Here is an 18,580-nt window from a genome sequence, read left to right as displayed (position 1 = left end):
AGTGCTCTGAAGGGGGTCTGACCCTAGGCCTGCTGGCTCTCCCAGGAACTCCTCACCTGGGCCTGTCCAATGCAGATATAGATGGCACACTGGAGCTGCACGGTAAGCTGCCCTCTTGCATCAGGGTGCCCTTGTAAGAAAACCACTGGCCACACTTCTATTTGAGGCACTTCCTATCCATATCAGAAGGATAGTGTGTTTCGATGTCCTAGTTAAAAAGAGCCAATCCAAGCCTGCCTCTCACTTCCAGACCTGACCCACAGAGCAAAGCCTTTTCCTTTTTGCCCCTGCTTCCCTCCCCTCACAGACTCTTCTGGAGATCCGACTCTCTCCCTACTGTGGCTCTCCATCATGAAATATACTTCAGTAGCAGTTCTCTGAGCTGTGTGGTGCTCAAACGTTCACTCAGTGGGATGGGCAAATAGCACATGGCCTCATTGCAGAGTGAAACACTATGCATCAGTGATCGTGTGGGACGTTCTACCACACACAACAGTAAGGACAAACGTCACCATGAGAATGGTGAACTGAAGATCCCAGAAAGGGTGGAACGTAGGCCACCATTTTCTACAAAGCACGAACAAGGCAAAACACCCACATTATTCCAAGTCAGAAAATGGCTGTCCTGAGAACAGAGACCACAGAAAGCAAGAGGGAAGACTTCTGGGGTGCTGTGAGTGAATCTCTGTGCTGGGGATTAGTCGAACCATATGGAAATTGCTTCAGTTACATATGATAACGGGCACTTCCTTTGATACACTTCAGGAAAAGGAGGCTTTAGAAAATGAAACTCAAGCAACATTTTCCTATTTCAAGGGTGAGCTCCGTCTCACTCAACTTACGTGCAGTGCTCACTTTGAATGCATAGATGGGGTGCCCACTCTACCCAAGCACACACAGTAGGTGGCCAAGCTGTCCCTAAGTATATGTTTCTTTCAAGCTCTCGTGGACACACCACATATAACCCTCGCAATGCCAGCCTGCCTACCCTGTTCTGTGTTTAGACCTCACAGGGAGTCCTATCAGGGTCCAGATGTCTGGTCCTTCACCTGCTTTGATGCGAATGTTAGGGCTCCGGATCTTGCCGGCTGCGTTCTCTGCGGTGCAGAAATAGTCATTGTCGTGGATAAAGCTATTGAAGGCGGAGGGGGAGAAAGGGTAGAGCTGCAGAGTCCCGTTGGCATGCACGTGCCGGATGTGTGGCACATCGTAGATGTCGTCCCCCGTGGCCAGGTACCATCGAAGAGCCGCACTGGGGGATCCAGCGGCCGGGCAGGGCACCACCACACCCACAGAGCTGGAGAAGGTTACGTGCTGCAGGGAGTCATTTACAAAGTAGAGACTGGTGCCAACATCTTCAGGGCGGGCTAAAAGGGAGGCAAGGAGAGAGACTTGGTTACTGTCTGCTGTAACAGAAACATCATGGAAGCCTTGCTGGCTGACACTGATTCAGCTGGCCTTCAAGTGTCAGGCAGCCAATGAACCTTACTGAGCACCATTTTATTTACCAGTCACTGGCAAAGAAGAGAGGACACTTCCTGGCCTATAGACCTTTCTAGGTTAGTTGGTACAGGAGTGGCAAAAGTCAAAAAGTCTCGTTTACTGTGTGGAACGGAGTCCATGCAGAAAGGTGGCTGCAGTCCCTATCGCACGAAGGGTTCAAAGTCACCATCTACTGTGGTGACAATGCACGTATCAGAGGAGACAAAGGCGCCCTAATCTGTTCTCACCACCTACTCTTTGCAGCCTGACTGACTCTCAGCCCTCCCTTTAACTCACTTTCCCAGTTCCAAGGGGAAGATGGCCTCTATCTCCGCCCCACCCCCTGCCTCCCATCTCTTCCTCCCTCCATCACTCCCTCCTTCCCCTCTCTCTTCCTCCTCTATCTCTCTGTGTTTTTAAAGTATTTATTTTATTTTATATACATGAGTGTTTTGCCTGTGTGTATATGTGTATCACACGCATATGTGGTGCTCACAGAGGCCAGCGGGACATCTGATCTCCCGGTAAGTAGAGTCACAGGTGGTTGCGAGCCACCATGTGGATCCAGGTACTGAATCTGGATCCTCCGAAAGAACAAGCGCTTTTAACCACTGAGCCACTTCCCCAGTTCTGCAACTCTCTTTTTATCGTCTGTATAAATTCAAGTTTCCATGGCTTTTATTAAAGCACGCGACCAAAAGCAACTTGAGGAAAGCTTTGCTTGCCTTACGGGTCACAGTCTATCATGAGGGGAAGCCAAGGCAGAAATCTAGAGGCAGAAACTGAAGCAGAGGCCATGGAGGAATGCTGCCTTCTTGCTTACTCCCTATGACTTGCTCAGCCTACAAGGGGTAGAACCACCTACAGGGACCTGGGCCCTCCCCCACATCAAAGGTTAAGAAAATTCCATGCAGGTGTGTCCACGGGCCAAGATAACGGGGCATTTTCTCAATTGAGCTTTGCTCTCCCTAAATGATTATAACTTGTGTCAGGTTGACATAACAAAACAACTACCCAGGAGATTCCCTCCCCGACTTCGATAGGTCTCAGGGATTTAGGGGTATGTCCAAGAACACAGGGCAGTTGCAGACCTGAAGTTCGGAGACCTTGCTAAGTAGTGTTCCAGTGTTCTTCCTAGCCTACTGCAGATGACAGAGAAAGGGTCTCTCGCAATCACAGCCTAAGAAGAATGGGTGGAGAAACTAGAGATGGAAGGCAGTGGGAGTCCCTGAGGGCTGTCTTAGATCCCTAAAGTTCATCTGGTCCCCATTCAGTGCATTTTCCAGATGACCTACAGGGATCTGGAACAAGAAGGCTGTCCAATCCAGCCTTGGTCTTGACTGCCTGCAGAACTCCCTTCCCTTCCATCACAGGTGCCTAACCTTCTCAACTGGACACCAAACAGTGTGGAAAGACTGGACAAACCCCTCTCGTCCCTGATATATTGCTGTTCCAAAGCACAGTCCCACAAGGAAACATCCTCAGGCCACCTGGCAGGAAGGACAGGGTCTGCTCCACCTACTCCAACACCAGGCCTTGGAAACTACTGTTCCTGACCTGTTGTGGGAATGGGGGTCAGGGATCTCTTTTCCTACTCAGGAGCCTGCCCCTTTAAGAAGGCCAACCCAGAGGAAGAGAGAGCCTGGCCCCATAGTCTCTTGCTGGAAGCCGGTCCCTCTCCACCAGGAAGATGAAGGAGTAAGCAATGGTCTGCTGCTTGTTTAAAGAACAGTTGCAGGGGACCCAACTTGACCTCAATTTCCACAACTTTATGGGGAGGGGGAGAGCCCACATCCGGACTGTATTAATATTCTTGCCTTAACTCGGAGCAGAGCCTCTAGGGGGAATATACCAGGCAGGTCGTTGAGGAAGGCCATTAAGCCTCATTGGCCAGAGCAATTCACATCATTTCATAAAAAGCCATGATGAAGCCATTAGCAGCTGTGCTGGAAAAAAAAAATCGAGGTCTCCTGGCTGCAGTGTCAGGGGCATCCTCTTAGCAGCAAATGCATTTGCTGTCCCCACCAGGCTCTGCACCCTCAATGACTGAAAGGCTCAGGGAGGGGGGGAACATCACTTGGCAATCTTCTCACACTACGTCCCTGTAATAGTCCATGGTTGAGTGTGTCTGCTCAGGGAGACCACAGAAGCCCTGTAGCTGGCCTGTTCTGTCTGGAATATTCCTCGTGGTCACAAGATCAGGCCATTTTACAAGTTAAGACTTCTCATATGTGGGGCTCTGTTTTTACCCTCTGAGAGGCCCCACCGACCAAGATGTGTTCAACAGGTTCTTGCTGAGGATCTTCCATGAGCCATGTTGCTTCTATGGCCTCATGGCTTCTTCCCAACAGACGGGGACTGAGTGATTGTCATCATCCCAATCTACAAAGGAGGAAATGGAGGCACTTCCAGAAGGAAATGGCTTCCTCAAGACTCACACAACCAGGAAGTGAGACCTCTGGGGTGCCCAACCAGGCAGTTTAACCCAGCCATTGCTTTCTTAACAGGCAAGGTGTGGCTGTTATGGTCAGCACATCAAGGAGGAGCCTTCTCCTTCCTCAAACACAACCAGGACACCAACTTCCATTTTCAGGTTCCCAGGGACAACCTCTCTCTTCCTCTCCCCTCTCCTCTGCTCCCCTCCTCTCCTTCCTCCTCTCTCTCCCTTTTCTCTCCTGGAAGTGGCCCCTGGTTGACTCTGGACACCCCAGCAGTCCTTATCTTTAGGGAGCAGAGACCTCCCTCTGGGTTTCTGGGTGCTTCCTGAGTTGACCTAATTACTCAGCCACTCCCGCCATGTCAGTCAGATTCACTTCACGGATCCGGAGAGCCAAACTCCATCAAGGTATGGAATGACTCTCCACCGTGCCTGACAAACAGACCTAGGGACACGGAGGAAGTTCTCTGACAGAAAGGAATCCAGGAAGTGTCCGATTTATGGGAGAAGGCTCCCAAATACTTCTTGTAAAGGTCTGAGGAGGTGGTTTAAGTTGGACAGAACCCTGCGTGATGACAATATTTACACAGTAATAACAGCTGTCCCTGACTTCACTGTCAGCTGTGGGCCACACTAGGGTCAGGCAATATATATATATTTTTTTCATTATATATTTTTATAAGTAGTAGGTAGCTGTTGTCCTTCATCCTAACTCTTTTTTTTTTCGGAGCTGGGGACCGAACCCAGGGCCTTGCAGTTGCTAGGCAAGCGCTCTACCACTGAGCCAAATCCCCAACCCCTTCATCCTAACTCTTTAAGTGAACTTATTATTAGTGTTATTACTATTATTATTATTTCCATCTTAAAGATAAAGAAATTGACTGAGAAGATACCTGGTTTATCTAAATTTATGTAACACGACTGGAGTCAGAGCAGGAGCCCAACTTTGTCACATCAGAAGCGGAAGTTAGACCAATTCACTCCACTGAGTAATCAAGCTAGGGTTGAGTTGAACCACAGAAACCTGGATTGCCTGACTTTGAAGTCCTGGCTGCCCACTCCCCCATCCCCGCCACACCAAAATGCACATTCCTGTCTCCTCCTCTGGCTACTTATCCCTTCTCCTCCCCGTGCCTCTGAGGACAACCCTTCCCCGGGTCCTTTCTGTTCCCCTAGGAACATCAACCACAATGACAGCCAACCTTCCTGTACTTGGAGCCTGCTCTGGGAAGAGCCAAGGACACAAGGTTCCCAGCAACTACAAATGGGTAGATTTAATTGATGAATTGACTGGGATTGTCCAGCCACCTGTCAGGGCTGATGAAACAGCAGATTTATAGCAAAAGGCGAGTAGCCTCATATTTCTCCCACTCCAGGGTGCGAGCTGCTGTCTTCCGAGCGTGGGGGAGCTGGGGAGGATTCGACACACCATTCATTTCTGCTTACGGTCCTGACAGTGCACTGCCATCATGAAACATCACCCTCGGGTGTAAAACAGTAGCATTTTGCACTTAGGTTGGGTTCATATTTTACTATCACAAGGCACCTGTCACCTCAAAATGCAGAAGCCCTTAAATAAACATTAATTTAGCCTCACCCTATCTGCCGAGGGAAGGGAGTGAAGAGATGCACAGGAGGGAAACTGAGGCACTCACTGACCACCAGATATCTGGATTCCCTGCCACTTGCCGAGTGGAAATCTGGACACGAGAGCAGCTGGTGAGCAGGTGTGGATGCAATGGTACAGAAGGGAAGTAGTAGGGGCCCAGGGGCCCACTCTGGCCACAGAGAGTCTAGTGTGGCCTCTAGGGGACTTCATCTCCTGATCCAGCTCCTGTCAAGATCTACAGAGCAGTGATGCTGCAGGTGACGATGGAGATGAGGTACCACAGAGCCTTGAATGCAGTCTGACAGAACTGTCTAACTTCTGGAGGCTCACATCACCTGCTGCATGCATGACTTCGGGTAAGTGACTTAGCATTTCTGAGTTCTGTGCTCATCTCCAAAAACGGGATGAGATGGATTGGGTGAAGCTGTGTGTCTTCCCTGCCTCTTGGGGCTGCTGGGCAGCAGAAATGGAGATTCAAGGCCTCAACTCCTCTGACAAGGGTGGATGGGTAGGAGGTCCAGATTCTCCTGGAGGCTCCAGGTCCCCCACCACCCCCACTGCACCATTTCCTCTTAGCTAACTCCTTACCCTCCCCTCAGAGACTCAGGTCTCTCATCCCTCCAGAAAAGACACACAAAGTACCAGCCAAGTGTCCCAGAGGATTTCAGGGAAGGTGGGAGGGAGGCATCAGAGGGCACTGAATGCTGCCTCTAAGATCCTAAATGGAGAATGGGAGAGGGGCTAAGCCTTGTCACAGAGCTGAGTTTGGGAAGGAGCTATGGTGAGTACAGACTTCAGATAAAAGCCAGGATGGGCAGAACCTGTTACTCAACAGACTGGCTTTTGCAGAGCTGGAAGGTAGCTGGGAACAGGAATCTGGCCTGGGAGGCATCCCTGAGAAGCTCAACGTGACAGCCGTGAAGATTGTCAGTGAGTTAGGTGTGTTTGGGGGAACTGTGGAGACAGACCCTCCAGGCTAGAGGATTGATGACCTGATACAACAGCCTGCTGTAATGGGAGGTATAGGCTAGGAGGTGTTTACAAACTGGAAAAGGCACCAGGAGGGATGTCCAAATGACTTTTGACAATGGTGGCTGCTCTTATTCAAGTAGATACCAGACACAGCTTTTAGGGCTAGACAGCTCTCTGGAAACTCACTGGCATGGAACAGAGTCCCAGAAAGGACTTCCTGATTTCCTGAGTGGGGGCTGGACTGGGCACTGGGCACAGTTGCTTCAGGGGCCTTCTTATTTAACATGTGTACAGACATGAAACGTGAGGGTCCTTTTGGTGAAATCGAGGAGATTTAGGGGAGTCGGTAACTGCTACAACATTATACAGGTAAGAAGAGAAGGAAGCAGCAAGCCACAGTGATGTGCACAGGATTCCCAACTTCTCAGGAGGCTGAGGTGGGAGGGTGAATGGCCTGAGCCAGGAGCTGAAGACCAGAGTGGACAATCGTGAGTGTCTCAACAAAGAGGGAGAGAATCAAGGGGGAGATAGGGGTGTATGGTGGGAAGGAAGGAAGGAAGGAAGGAAGGAAGAAAGAAGGAAGGAAGGAAGGTCAAGAATAAGGAAGGGAAGGGGAGAAGGCAGAAGGAAGGAATGGGAAGAGAAAAAAGGAGGGGGAAGGGAAAGAAAAATTAAAAAGAGAAAAAGAAGAGAGTAGAGGGAAGGAGGGAGGGAACTAGAGAAGAGGAAGGGAGAAGGAAGAAAAGGGAAGAGAGAAGGGGAAAGAGGGTCCAGCTTCAGGGAGTTGAGCTCTCCCATCACTGTACTAAACCCCGAGTCCGGATCTTAGGTCGTTTCTCCTTCACCCTTTCTCCAAACAAACCCCAGTTGGAAAGAAGATCCCATGACAGCAGACCAGAGTTTTCCCCTTAAATCTCTGTCATTCCCTCCAGCTCTTTCTCCTCTCTACAGACAGAACCAAGCAAATTTACAGAGAGCAAGGGAAGGCAGGGGGGGAACCCATCATAAATAAAGAGAGAGACATTCAGATCAACAGCAAAGCTGCTTCTGGTCAAAGGGGGAAATGGATTTTTAATAGAAAATGGAAGTTACAGGCCCGGCTGTCATGTGACAGACGTCCAGACTTAAACCCATTTAATCTCCTCTACCCGTGTAACGTTGAGCACCACCCCAATGCCGTGCTTCATAAAAACAGGCTCCAAATCGCTAGGAGATTAGAAGTGTAGAAATAGCACAGCAATATTTTTAAACCAGAAATCGCCCCCGGGCATCTGGCTGCCCCCAGGGTCGCAGCTAGAACCTTCATATCCATCCTGTCTACCAACTAACTCACCCTTGGCTTGTCTGGGCATCACATGGGGGATTAGTTTAGCAAAGGAAACCTGACACGGTGTTGTTACAGGCGACACCCATGATCTCCCATCCGCCTGCCTGGAGTGGGGTGGGGAAGCGTCTGGTTGCAGTCTAAGGCACTCCTGGCATGCTTCTGGGGTGCATGGGGGTTACCCCATCATCCCCAATCATCAGAAGTGACAACCAGAGGGGATTGAAATATCAACACCTCGCCGCCTCCACGGGGACAATGAGTCATGTAGTGCTCTTCCTTTGCATGTTCACTCCTTTCATCTACTAGACTTTGCACGGAGCCACTCCTCTATGCCAGCACTGGGCACCTGAAACACCCACTCAGAGTTCTAAAGAGTGTTTGCTCGGGCCCTATATGCGTGGGTACAGGATGGCAGGTCTTGGAGGGCAGGGAGAACCAGAAGAGAAGGTAGGAGGACCCTTTTACTACGCAGTTCTGTGGATTCCCGAGGACAGCGACCATCCCACTGATCACTCCATTGCCTGGGCACAAGAGCAGGTGCTTACACAGTGGGACACAGCCACAGTTCCAGAGCCACACTCCCTAGCCTTGAATCCCTTCTTTACCAGTTACAAGCAACGTGTGCAACCCCGGGCAAGTCAACCTCTCCTCTCTGTGCCTTCGTTTCTATAAAATGGGAGGTGATGGACTCTACCTCAAGGACAGTTACTGGAGAAAGTCAGTGGTCTGGCACCACGCAAGTATCTGGGGCAGGGGTTGTGAGTATTTTGTCACAGGAGACAAGCAGGAAGTACTTGTGTGATAAGCGACTCCTTATGCAATAAATATTTACTGAGCACCTAGGATGATGGCGGTGATGAAGAAGAACTTAAAACAGCGGTGTACAAACATGAATATGTATGAGAGTCACCTGGGAGCCTGTTAAAGACACACAGCACCCCGTGCCTGTCATCGGGCCGGAAATGCTATTTTAGAAGCTAGTGTCTTCCGTCCATATTCAGAGCAGCGATTGGTGGGGAAAGTAGATGCACCTTGCCAGACTTCATGTTTCCCATACCAGCAGCAACATAGTTCTTGCTGACAAGCCTTCCCACCGGGTATATTAACTGAATTTGACAATGGAATTAATAAAAGAAGTGTAGCGTGATCAATGAACAAACGTTGCCATGGCAGCCCCACTGCTGTCCACTCCCCCTTGGTGCTCCCACCACCAACCCCTCCAAGAGCCTCCCATGGAGCCCCGGAAGCAGGAGGGCTGGAGAGGTCTTACAGACTCTTTTGCAAGGTTGATTACAGCTATGCACTAGCACATGAAGGTTTACAGGTGCGACAGATAGATTATGTAGCCTCAGGCTGATTGTTCTCGAGCCCCAGCTGGGCAAACTGGACCCAGTGGGGAGCAATCATAGGGTCTCTGTTCAGCTACCAGTACATGCCGAACCCCAGAGGATGACCCAGACACCAGAAAACCCTTTTGTGGTTCATTTACACTGAGGAGGCAGTATACGGCTAGGCTCTGGGGAGGAGCGGGAGAGTCGCCCAGACGGCACCAGAGTGCTTCCCAGGTAACTGGGAAGGTGACTTTGTGCTGTGCTTGGGCAAGATGAAGCCACAGGGACCAAGTCTCCTGCCTCCTCTCTTTGGTTTTCCTCCTATCTGGGCACACCTGGTGCCTAGTCTGCTTTCTGATGCAGAGAGAGACACTAGGGCCAAAGCAATTTGGGGAGGAAAGGTTTTCTTGGTCTACACATCCATTACTAAGCGACATCAGGGCAGGACAATTTAGATAAGAACCTGGGGACAGGAACAGAAGCAGAGAGCCCGGAGGAATGCTACTTGCTGGCTTGCTTGCTTGCTTGGCATGCTCAGCTTGGTTTCTTATCCAACCCAGCATGTCCTGCCCAGAACGGCACTGCTCACAGTGACCCGGGCCCTCCAGTCTGATGGAGGCATTTTTCTCAATTGAAGTTCCTTCTTCCCGGATGACCCTAACTTATGTTGACCAAAATAAAACAAGAACAACAAAAACAAACAAACTAGGATACCTAGGTCACCACACTATCTTGGCCACTGATGTTTTTGTGTTTTGTTTTGTTTTGTTTTTGTGGGGTTTTTTTGGGGGGGGGTTAAGCATCTTTCTAGTGCCAGAAAAGAACCTTTTCTTTTTCTTGCACCATTACTCATCTCATTCTTACGCCAAGCCCTTAATCCGGCCATTGCTCAAAACTCCATTTTGCAGAACACCCTGTTTTATGGATAAGTAGATTGGTTCCCTCCTGACTGCCCACTGTCTCATGCATAGCCACATTTCAAACCCTATGTCCATGTCCCACAGCCGCACTAGACCAGACTACACGCAGACTCTCTCCAAGGGTATGCACATTTCACAGAAGAGTCTGATACCAAAGAGCAAGGTGGAATAGGACAGCTCTGCATCACCTGGGGCCGTCGCAGGTACTGGATGTCTTATTTCTTTCTCAAACCAATGCCAGCAGCTCCCTAGCCTGGTCATTCAGATGACCACCCTTTCAAAGTTCACTGAGAATGGCTGTTCAGGGTCTTCCTCATTCCCACCATAAACAGGATGGGTCTGGCTTGGGGTTTTAGTTTCTTACTACAAGTGTTGCTCTCCTACCCAGCGAGCAGAGAGCTCTGAGGTCCAGTGAGGATGCAGCTATCCTTCAGCCTCCAAGGCCCGTGCACCATTAGCTTCAGGGGGAACTATGCGTGACAGCTGACAGTTGGACAGACTCTTTAATCTCCCAGCCCTTTCTAGACAAGGCCTATCGTTGGAAGGCCCCTTATGGCCAGAAAGTTCTTTCTAGGGAGTCAGCTCAGACAGCACAGTTGTCCCCCAGAGAATCCCAGATTTAGATGGTTAGCACTTGAGGGACTTAAGAGATTATTTTCTCCAATCTCTTCCATTCACAAAGCCTAGAGAAGTGGAGTCACTTACCCCAAGGACACAGCTAGCCAGTGCCTGGACTGGGGTGGGGGTGGGGGTCAGTGCTGGCTCCGGTGTTCTTTCTGTCCTGTCCCCTCTGGCAACTCAGGTACACTGGAGCATCATGAAACAGCATACTGTAACCCGGGGAAGCATCGGAGGGACTAGGGAAGCTCTAACATTATAGGACTGATCTCAGATGGGAAGGGTGTCCATTTGTAAGTGGCTGACGGGTGACAAGTGGGAAGAGGACTTTGTTTTGATTTGTAGCTCAAAGTAGGAGCCAAGATGAGAGCGGAACGCACAAGATCTTGCCAGGGCCAGGCTAGCTTGAAGGATGGGTTCTGAAATACCGAGCCATAGCTTTAAGAAAAATGTCCGCTGCTGCTGGACATGTTAGAGGAAGGAAACCCGGTAGGGTAGCTCCAGAGGGACCAAGTCTGGCTGGGAGATGCACTCCATGTCCTACAAGGCACCTTCCAACTTTGAGAGACCACTGGTCATGACGTAGATTCTTCTCCTGTTCCCAAAGCTGGCTCCCAACTTCTACAACCCTGCTCTGCACCACCTCTGGCTCCAGGCAAGCCATCCTGAAACAGGGTATCCATGACCCCCGACTCAGCAGGATTCCCAGGGTTACAGCCTTCAGTGAGATGACCGCAGTGGGACTCTCACAAAAGTCTGTGAATTCTCTAGAGAAATGGTCACTCCCAGGGGCTTTATTTAGGGTAAAAGCATATCTATATATCTAGGAGAGAGGGGGGCAGGGAAGCAGAAGTGGGCTTCTTCCCATCACACATACATGGGAACAGGGAGTGCAGGAAGATGGCTGCCGCAGACGGTGCAGTACATGCTAGTTGTCTCAACAATGACGGAGAGCTAAACTAGAGAAATTAGCCATAAGGGGGGAGTGGAGACGTGAAGGGAGCCAGGCACAAACAGCTGTGAGGCCTTCTTCATCACTTATGATGACATGATAGTAATTATGCCTTAAATTTTAGCATAACATTTATAGGGCAAAAACTGCTTTGCTGTGTTTTTCAAATGTGTGTGTGCTTCTGTGTTGCTTCCTTTTAAGTACAAAGCACCGTCACACAGTGTTGGATTCCACGCCTCTTGTTCTCACACACACGCAGTACTATTAGCCACATGGGATAGCTGGGACACCGGTCACTCTACCCATCTTACGGATCGTAGGATAGAAGTATCTCAACTTGCCTGTGATAGGCAAGCCAAGCCGTGTTTTCTAGGCCACAGAGAATGTTCTCTCCAACCATGCATGTGTATATGAGTGTGTGTGTGTGTGTGTGTGTGTGTGTTCGAGCGCGCGCACACACACACACACCTCTTTGGAAAAATCAGCTTCATGAATATGCAACTAGCATTTGAATAACTGTTCTTAATGAAGATGGTGACCTTGGAAACTGTCAGAGCAAGCTTCATGTGGAGCAAGGACACGGGGAGGGTGCAGGGGGTGCTGAACAGATGAGAAGAGCAGCAGCTGGAGTGGCACCCGTGGTACCTAAGGCTAATGCTGCCCACGCCACAGCAGCCCTGGACAAACATCTGTCCAACAGGGCACATGGGTTGATGCACTCACAACAACCCCTCCTCCCATTTACAGATCCCCATAGGCTACAGCCTGCTATAGGCATCCCCTGACATGCTCTTTCTGCATGGCAGATTGGGTCACAGAGAAAGGGGTGGCCAGGATTCCAAAGGTCATAGGTAGTCTCCGAACATACGACTGACTACCTGGACAACAGAGAGGCTCCCCCAGCAGGAACAGACACATCCAGAGACGTTTGGAAGGCTCATCCTATGAGGCTCACTTGTACACACTCTGCATTGAATGAGATCCGTGTTTCTTGCCTTTACTACATCAAGCATGGCAAAGACACACTGAGCATCCCCAGCTTCCACTGCAGACAAGAAACCAGCCCTGGCTTCCTCAAAGGCTAGTCCTCCACCAGTGCCCTCTCCAACCACTGCCATTAGCCATGAGGAGTGGGGAAAGAGTGGTGCGGGACTCCCCAAGGACACCCAGGTTGCAGCTCTCTTGCGGAAGCAGAATCCCAAAGGCTACCCTGCAGGGTGATAGATGGAAGCGATTCATGTCCCCTGTCCTCATTTGATCTTTCTTATTGTCATAAGGATGAAGACCATTAACATTCCTGGAAATGTGGCTGGCTAATACAACTGCCCAGGGGAGCCAGGATTTCCAAATCTATTTTGAGGTCAAGGCAGGAGGATGAAGGCAGGCAGTGTAGGAAGCAGAGGGGCCTAATGTTTATTGAGCACCAGCTCTGTTCTGGCTACCGTGTACACTTTATCTTCCTTAGTCTTACTTCACAGATAGAGGAAGGGAGGCTCAGCGATCCCCCGCTCCACCTCCCAGTCTCATGCCAGTAAATACAGAGCCAGGATGTACACAAAGGGCTTAATTTGGCACCAAATTTCCACCATTGCAGTCAGACCAAGCTTCTCCCCATACACATGTGCGCATGCGTGCACACGCACACGCGCACACACACTCCAATATATGAAACAGACAAAGGCACTAGATCGACCCTGTCGCTGAGACCCCACTTGACCCCTTAGAGCTCCACATACGACCCTTGGGAGCATGAGCCCTCTGGGCTCGTGTGGACCAGGACCTTTCTGGACGAGCAAACGTGCAGAGGCACATTCCAGGCCTTGGAACCGGGTAAGATTTGCTCAGGGCCCCAGAAAAACAGACAAGGCCATCCCTAGGACATGCTCTCACCACAGATATCCCAGCTGGCTTGCCAAGCTCTCCTAAGTGCCCACCCTTCAAGCATGATTCAACTCTGTACAGCATGCCTGTCTTCTCACAGCCCCCCAGGAGAACTTCGATGCCCCCAAACTGCCTTAATCACAGTAAAAGAGGAAGTCTCAATGGCCAACACCCTTCCCAAGGCTGGAGGATAAGACAGCACCTTGCCTTCCCTAATACTCCCATCTCACCCACCTAAGATCCTTCACTCCTAACTGCAGCCCGAAGCACCCAGCTCCCACTGTCCTACTGTTCAAATGCTCCATCCCCAGATGACTAGCACTAACCTTAGTAGTACCTATAACCAGAATCCTGAGGCACCAGAGGAAAACCTATGGTTGTCTGCCTCAGGTTATCTCTGCCCATTGTCACCCAGCCAGAGCCACTATCTTGGATATGGAAGGGGAGAGTTGCCAAGCTGCTCTGACAGTGCTAAGTGTGTGTAGGCCTAAAACTTGGAAACTGTATAGAAGTTACCAGGCCTTTTCTCTCCCACTCTTGTCCATTCTGTTCCATACAAAGAGAAAGCTACTGCTTAACTCCTACTGAAGCTAGGATTAGGATGCTCCTCACAGGGCTAGCTAGCTGGGCTCTTGGCCTGGCTAGGTGAGCATGCAAATCCTCATGCAAATCATATGCAAATCTGGAGCCTGCTCTTGGGTTCCTGGCCTCCTGCCATCTCTTGCTGCATGCAGTTCACCCTATTCTGGTATCCTGGTTTCAATCAATGTACTAGGTTAGGAGCTAGGAAAGCACTTTGGTAAACGAGGGGATCCTCCCTTGTAACTACTTCAAATTCCCCTCCAAGAAACACTTCCTCCAAGAATGTAGAGGGGAGAGAACCTCCAGCATCAGGCCTGACCACTGGCTAGAGCTCTCTGAACAAATAAAGTCGTGTTTCACCAGTCAAGGCAGGGAACCAAACCAATCACAAGGATAGAATCTCTAAAGACACGGAGGGACTGAGGGCTCTTATAGTACACACCCCCTGCCAAAGGCTCCATGCCTGTGACATGCTCTAAGCATATCCTCGCCCTGTGTCTGGGGACCCCTCGCCCAACTGCTCCTTGAGCAAACCATCACCAGGCCAAAGCTGACTGTGTGTGTGCCCACCTCTTCCCTCTCGGTAAGAAAAACGGCGGCTCTGGCCAGTGTCCAGCATCTGCTCAACTTCAGTACCGTCTTTGGGTCAACTGCTTACTAGCTTTTCGTGTGTAATTGAGCTCCCCATTCTGCGGCAGAAATGGATTAAGGCAGCTGGCGTTGATGCCCGGGAAAATGAGGAACCAGAAATGTTTGTTGGGCACCATGGCACTTGTCTTTCCTTCATGTTATCCTAGCAGCAAGGGCCCCTCTGCCCGCCCTGCTCCTCCCAGACGTTCGCTGGTCCTTCCCCTACCTCCCCCAAGTTGTTCTTGCTACTTCGAGATTTTAAAAACATTCCCCCAGTAAACCCCTCTTTTTAATTAGACACCGAACGGAATGTTAGAGATTTTCTTAATGGCCTGACAAAGGCTTTTAATTTGGTCTTCTCCAGAGAGAGGAACCCTGAGTCCCCCATCCGAGAGGTTGGGGTGGGAAATGAAAAAAAAAAATCAATGCAACCCATTATTTTGGCTTTTAGAAAACAGGAATTTTAGTGCCGAGGAAGCTTGTTCTTTTACACAGTAAAAATGCAAATTCGGGTAACACAGATGCTGGCACGCTGGATGTAACAACAGAGAGAGCCTCGCTGGGGTTCATCCGGCTGCCCAGACCTGGATTTGTTTTGGCAATAATAAGGCAGTTATTGGAGACTCGATAACTGATTATTAAAACACCTTCCTAGTTTAGTTCTGGGGAAGCAGGCTGAGCTCAGGCTTCGTCAGAAAAAAAAAAAGGTATTTTGAGAGAAATGGAAATAACAGAAGCTTAAAACACATTCAATAACTGCTTAATTCCATCCAGAGGACGCTCCATCTCCTCCTGTTTTCTTCTCCCTGCCTGCCGCCTCCCGCTCCTCACAGATGGACGTACAAATTATTGCAAGAGGATATTGTTTTCTGTAACAGGCTGGAACATTCGCATTTACATTTTCCTTGGTGCCGCGGGGGTGACTGGCAACGGAAGAGAAATAAACCACGCCCCATCTTTCTTGCTTTCCCCACATTACGTCTTCCCCCAGCCGCCTCCACCACCCACCTACCATGCCACCCCAAGCAGAACAGGGCCCTGGGGATCAGCCTGGCACCTAAGACCCAATTAAGGCACCAAGGAAAAGATAGGCCTGTCTGGCAAGGCTGCCTGGCGCCCAACACAGATGCTAGTGCTCTAAATGGCAGGGGAGCCAAGGATCCACAGACCCAAAGGCCACCCAGGGCCGCCATACCTGGTAACTCCTGTCTACCCACAAGACCTACTAGTGGCAACTTCCTGCCTAACTAGGAAAGGGCTCTACCCCTCCAGCTGTTGCCCTGTGGCCTTCTGGGTCTTTCTCCACCCCCATCCCCATCTGCTCCTTCATCATCAAATAACTGGGGCTTCATTTATTAATGCAGAGCTCCTGGGTGGGGGTGGGTGCAGTCCTTCAGGTATTCCTGAAGGAGGCTTCAGGGCTGAGAAATGAGCTGTTCCCAGGAGCAAGGTTAGGGACAAAGCAACTGAGTGTGGCCAGAGCTCTGGTCTGTGTTTCTTGCCTGACAAAATGGAAAAGGGATGGGGGTTGAAGTGAGAGCTATGGAGAGAGAAAGCCATTCTGCCTCTCACCTTATGTATATTTAATATTAACGTAATTAAAGCTGTGAGCCAAACCAGCCTGCCAGGGTGGAGGGAAGCAGGAAGAGCCCCGAGAAGGAAAATTGGTGTGTGTGTGTGTGTGTGTGTGTGTGTGTGTGTGTGTACTGGGGGTAGGAGGCAAGCTTGTTACTCTAAGCTGGTATGAAGAGGCCAGTTCAGGAGTTCAGAGGGCAAGGAGTTAAACAACCTAGACCAGCCTTGGGGTGTTCCCCAGTGGCCCCCTTGAGCCTGAGAAAGTCCATTACCTTGCTCACATTTGAGGCCACCCATTACCCAGCACCCGTGTATCTTCTGGGCAAAATCCCAGTGGAGTAGGCCATCAGACTGACCCGGCCATAAGCACAAATAAGGGTTAGCCTCCCCCAACCTACTGGGTATTTCTTTGGGCTCTGGCAGGTTGCAAACTCCGGACATCCCCAGGCTTTATCAGAGGACTAGACCCTCCCCCGGGCTCTTGACTGTCCTTCTCTATTGCCTAGGGGGGCAAGAATTATTGTTGGACCAGGTCAACCCAGGCAAAGGGGGCGAAAGGAGAACCTGCCCTCTGGGCGCGAAGGAGAAAAGTTACAGAGGGTTGAGCAGGTAAAGCCGAGGAGCGTCTGTGCTCTACAGCGCAAGGGCGCGGGAGTTCGGCCGCCTCCACTCCCTCCCGCCATCTGTGCGCCCGGGGGCACGTCCTCTACCACAGCCTAGAAGCTCAACTGCCCGCGCTGCCCAAGTCCCGATTTGGTGCCCAGATTGGTAACCATCGAAAATGCTTGCCTTTTGCCAACCCCTCGGTCCCCGCTGCCTCTCAGGTCAGGTGCTCGGAACCCCAGGAGCAGGTCTGGACATGCCGGACACCTGGACCCACCCCTAGCAACCTTTTCTCTCAGGGGAAGGGACACGCCCCCCAATCTGAACACTTGTCCCTAGGTCCAGCAGACCAAGCGCCGGAGCGGAGAGTCTCACACCTTGGGGCGCGCTGCCTAAGGTGGTCAGGGAGACGCAGAGAAGCCGGAGCCAGCGCCTTGGGTACGGGGGTGAGACATAGATGAGGGCGACTCTTGGGTCTGAAGAACAAACTTGGTGTCCGAGGGAACCCCCACCTCTCGGGACCCCTAGGTCCCCCAGCCCTGCATGCACCCAGCCAGGCGCGGATAAGCGCCATGCGGTGCGCCGGCATTTGCGCCAGGGCGGGGGTCGAGGGCGATCGAGGGGCGCACGAAGCTACGGTAGGAGTGATCTTTCCTAGGTCCGAGGACCCAAATACTGAGGGCTCCCGGATGAAGTCTCGGTCCGAGGACCACCTGGCTTACAGGGCACCCCGGGGTCCCAGCTCCAGCAAGCCGCTGGAGCGGGCAAGGGGCTGGGGGAGGGGGCCAGGGCAGAACTGAGACCGGGCTGCGGTGGGAAAATCAGGGGTTCCTTAGCCACCGCCCCCCCACGGACGCGCCCCTAAACGGCAGGCGCAGGGGGGCTGGCAAGCGGTCCCAGGCTGATTCTCACCCGACCCTTCTCGCGGAACCGCCCCAGCTCTCGAGCCCACCCAGCGCCATGCACCGGAGTGGGTCCGACACTCGGGCACCTGGAGCCCACCGGGCACCGCACCTTGCCTCCAGCCGCGCGCATCCCGGCCCCGCCGCCTCCACCGCCCAGCCGCCGGCAGCGCGGGTCTCACCTTTGTGTAAAGAGTCCAGGAGCAGGAGGAAAGTTACCAGCCACATGCCATAAAGAGGCCCTTTTCTCCGGGGAGGTGGTCCTGTGGCCGGCCGTGCGGCAGCGCCTCTCCCCCGCTCAGCGCGCTCCCAGCCGCCCGCACTCGGCGCCCCGCTCTCTCTGCTCCTCAGCCCAGCGCACGGCGGCGGCTCCTCCCTCCTCGGCTCCCCGGCTCCTGTCATCCGCGGGGCTGGGCTAGGCGGCCGCTCTCCCCGCCCCCCCACCCCCGACACCCCGGATAGTGAGTGCTACTCCAGCCCCAGCCTAGGATCCCTTAGCCCCACAAGCTCAGGGACAGAGGTGGGGACCCTGACCAGACAGTCTCGATCTTGCTCCTCTGGTCGAGAGAGGAAAGGGGTGCCTGTAACTCACAGGCTTTGAGCCTATGGTCGCACAGAGGCATATGTCACACATGTGCCAAGAGTCTGCCATGTAAGGGGCAAGGAACACTGGGTTTCTCCCGACCGTGTCATTCAAAGCTATTTCTTGCTGTTTCTTTTCGACTCAGTTTCTCTCCACGAATGGGAGAGCATGGGTGC

The 18,580-nt window shown here is 51.7% G+C and overlaps 1 protein-coding gene across 2 annotated transcripts in view; it reads right to left on the bottom strand.

Moving 5' to 3' along the window:
* Positions 1–18,263, bottom strand: part of Dscaml1 (DS cell adhesion molecule-like 1) — a 316,941-nt gene extending 298,678 nt beyond the window's left edge. Inside the window, exons 1-2 of one of the 2 annotated variants that reach the window (XR_015626613.1) lie at positions 18,004–18,163; positions 1,050–1,367 (exon numbers count right to left, since the gene is read on the bottom strand). Coding sequence is in view for 1 of the 2 variants with exons in the window: in NM_001108141.1 (NP_001101611.1) it covers positions 1,050–1,367; positions 18,004–18,223 (538 nt within the window). In the remaining variant the exon portion in view is untranslated. 2 annotated transcript variants of the gene reach the window in all.
* Positions 18,264–18,580: the final 317 nt, after the last annotated feature.

The sequence above is a fragment of the Rattus norvegicus genome, chromosome 8, assembly GCF_021556685.1.
Source record: "Rattus norvegicus strain SHRSP/BbbUtx chromosome 8, alternate assembly SHRSP_T2T, whole genome shotgun sequence".
Classification (NCBI taxonomy): domain Eukaryota; kingdom Metazoa; phylum Chordata; class Mammalia; order Rodentia; family Muridae; genus Rattus; species Rattus norvegicus.
This window is presented reverse-complemented; position numbering and strand designations above follow the sequence as displayed.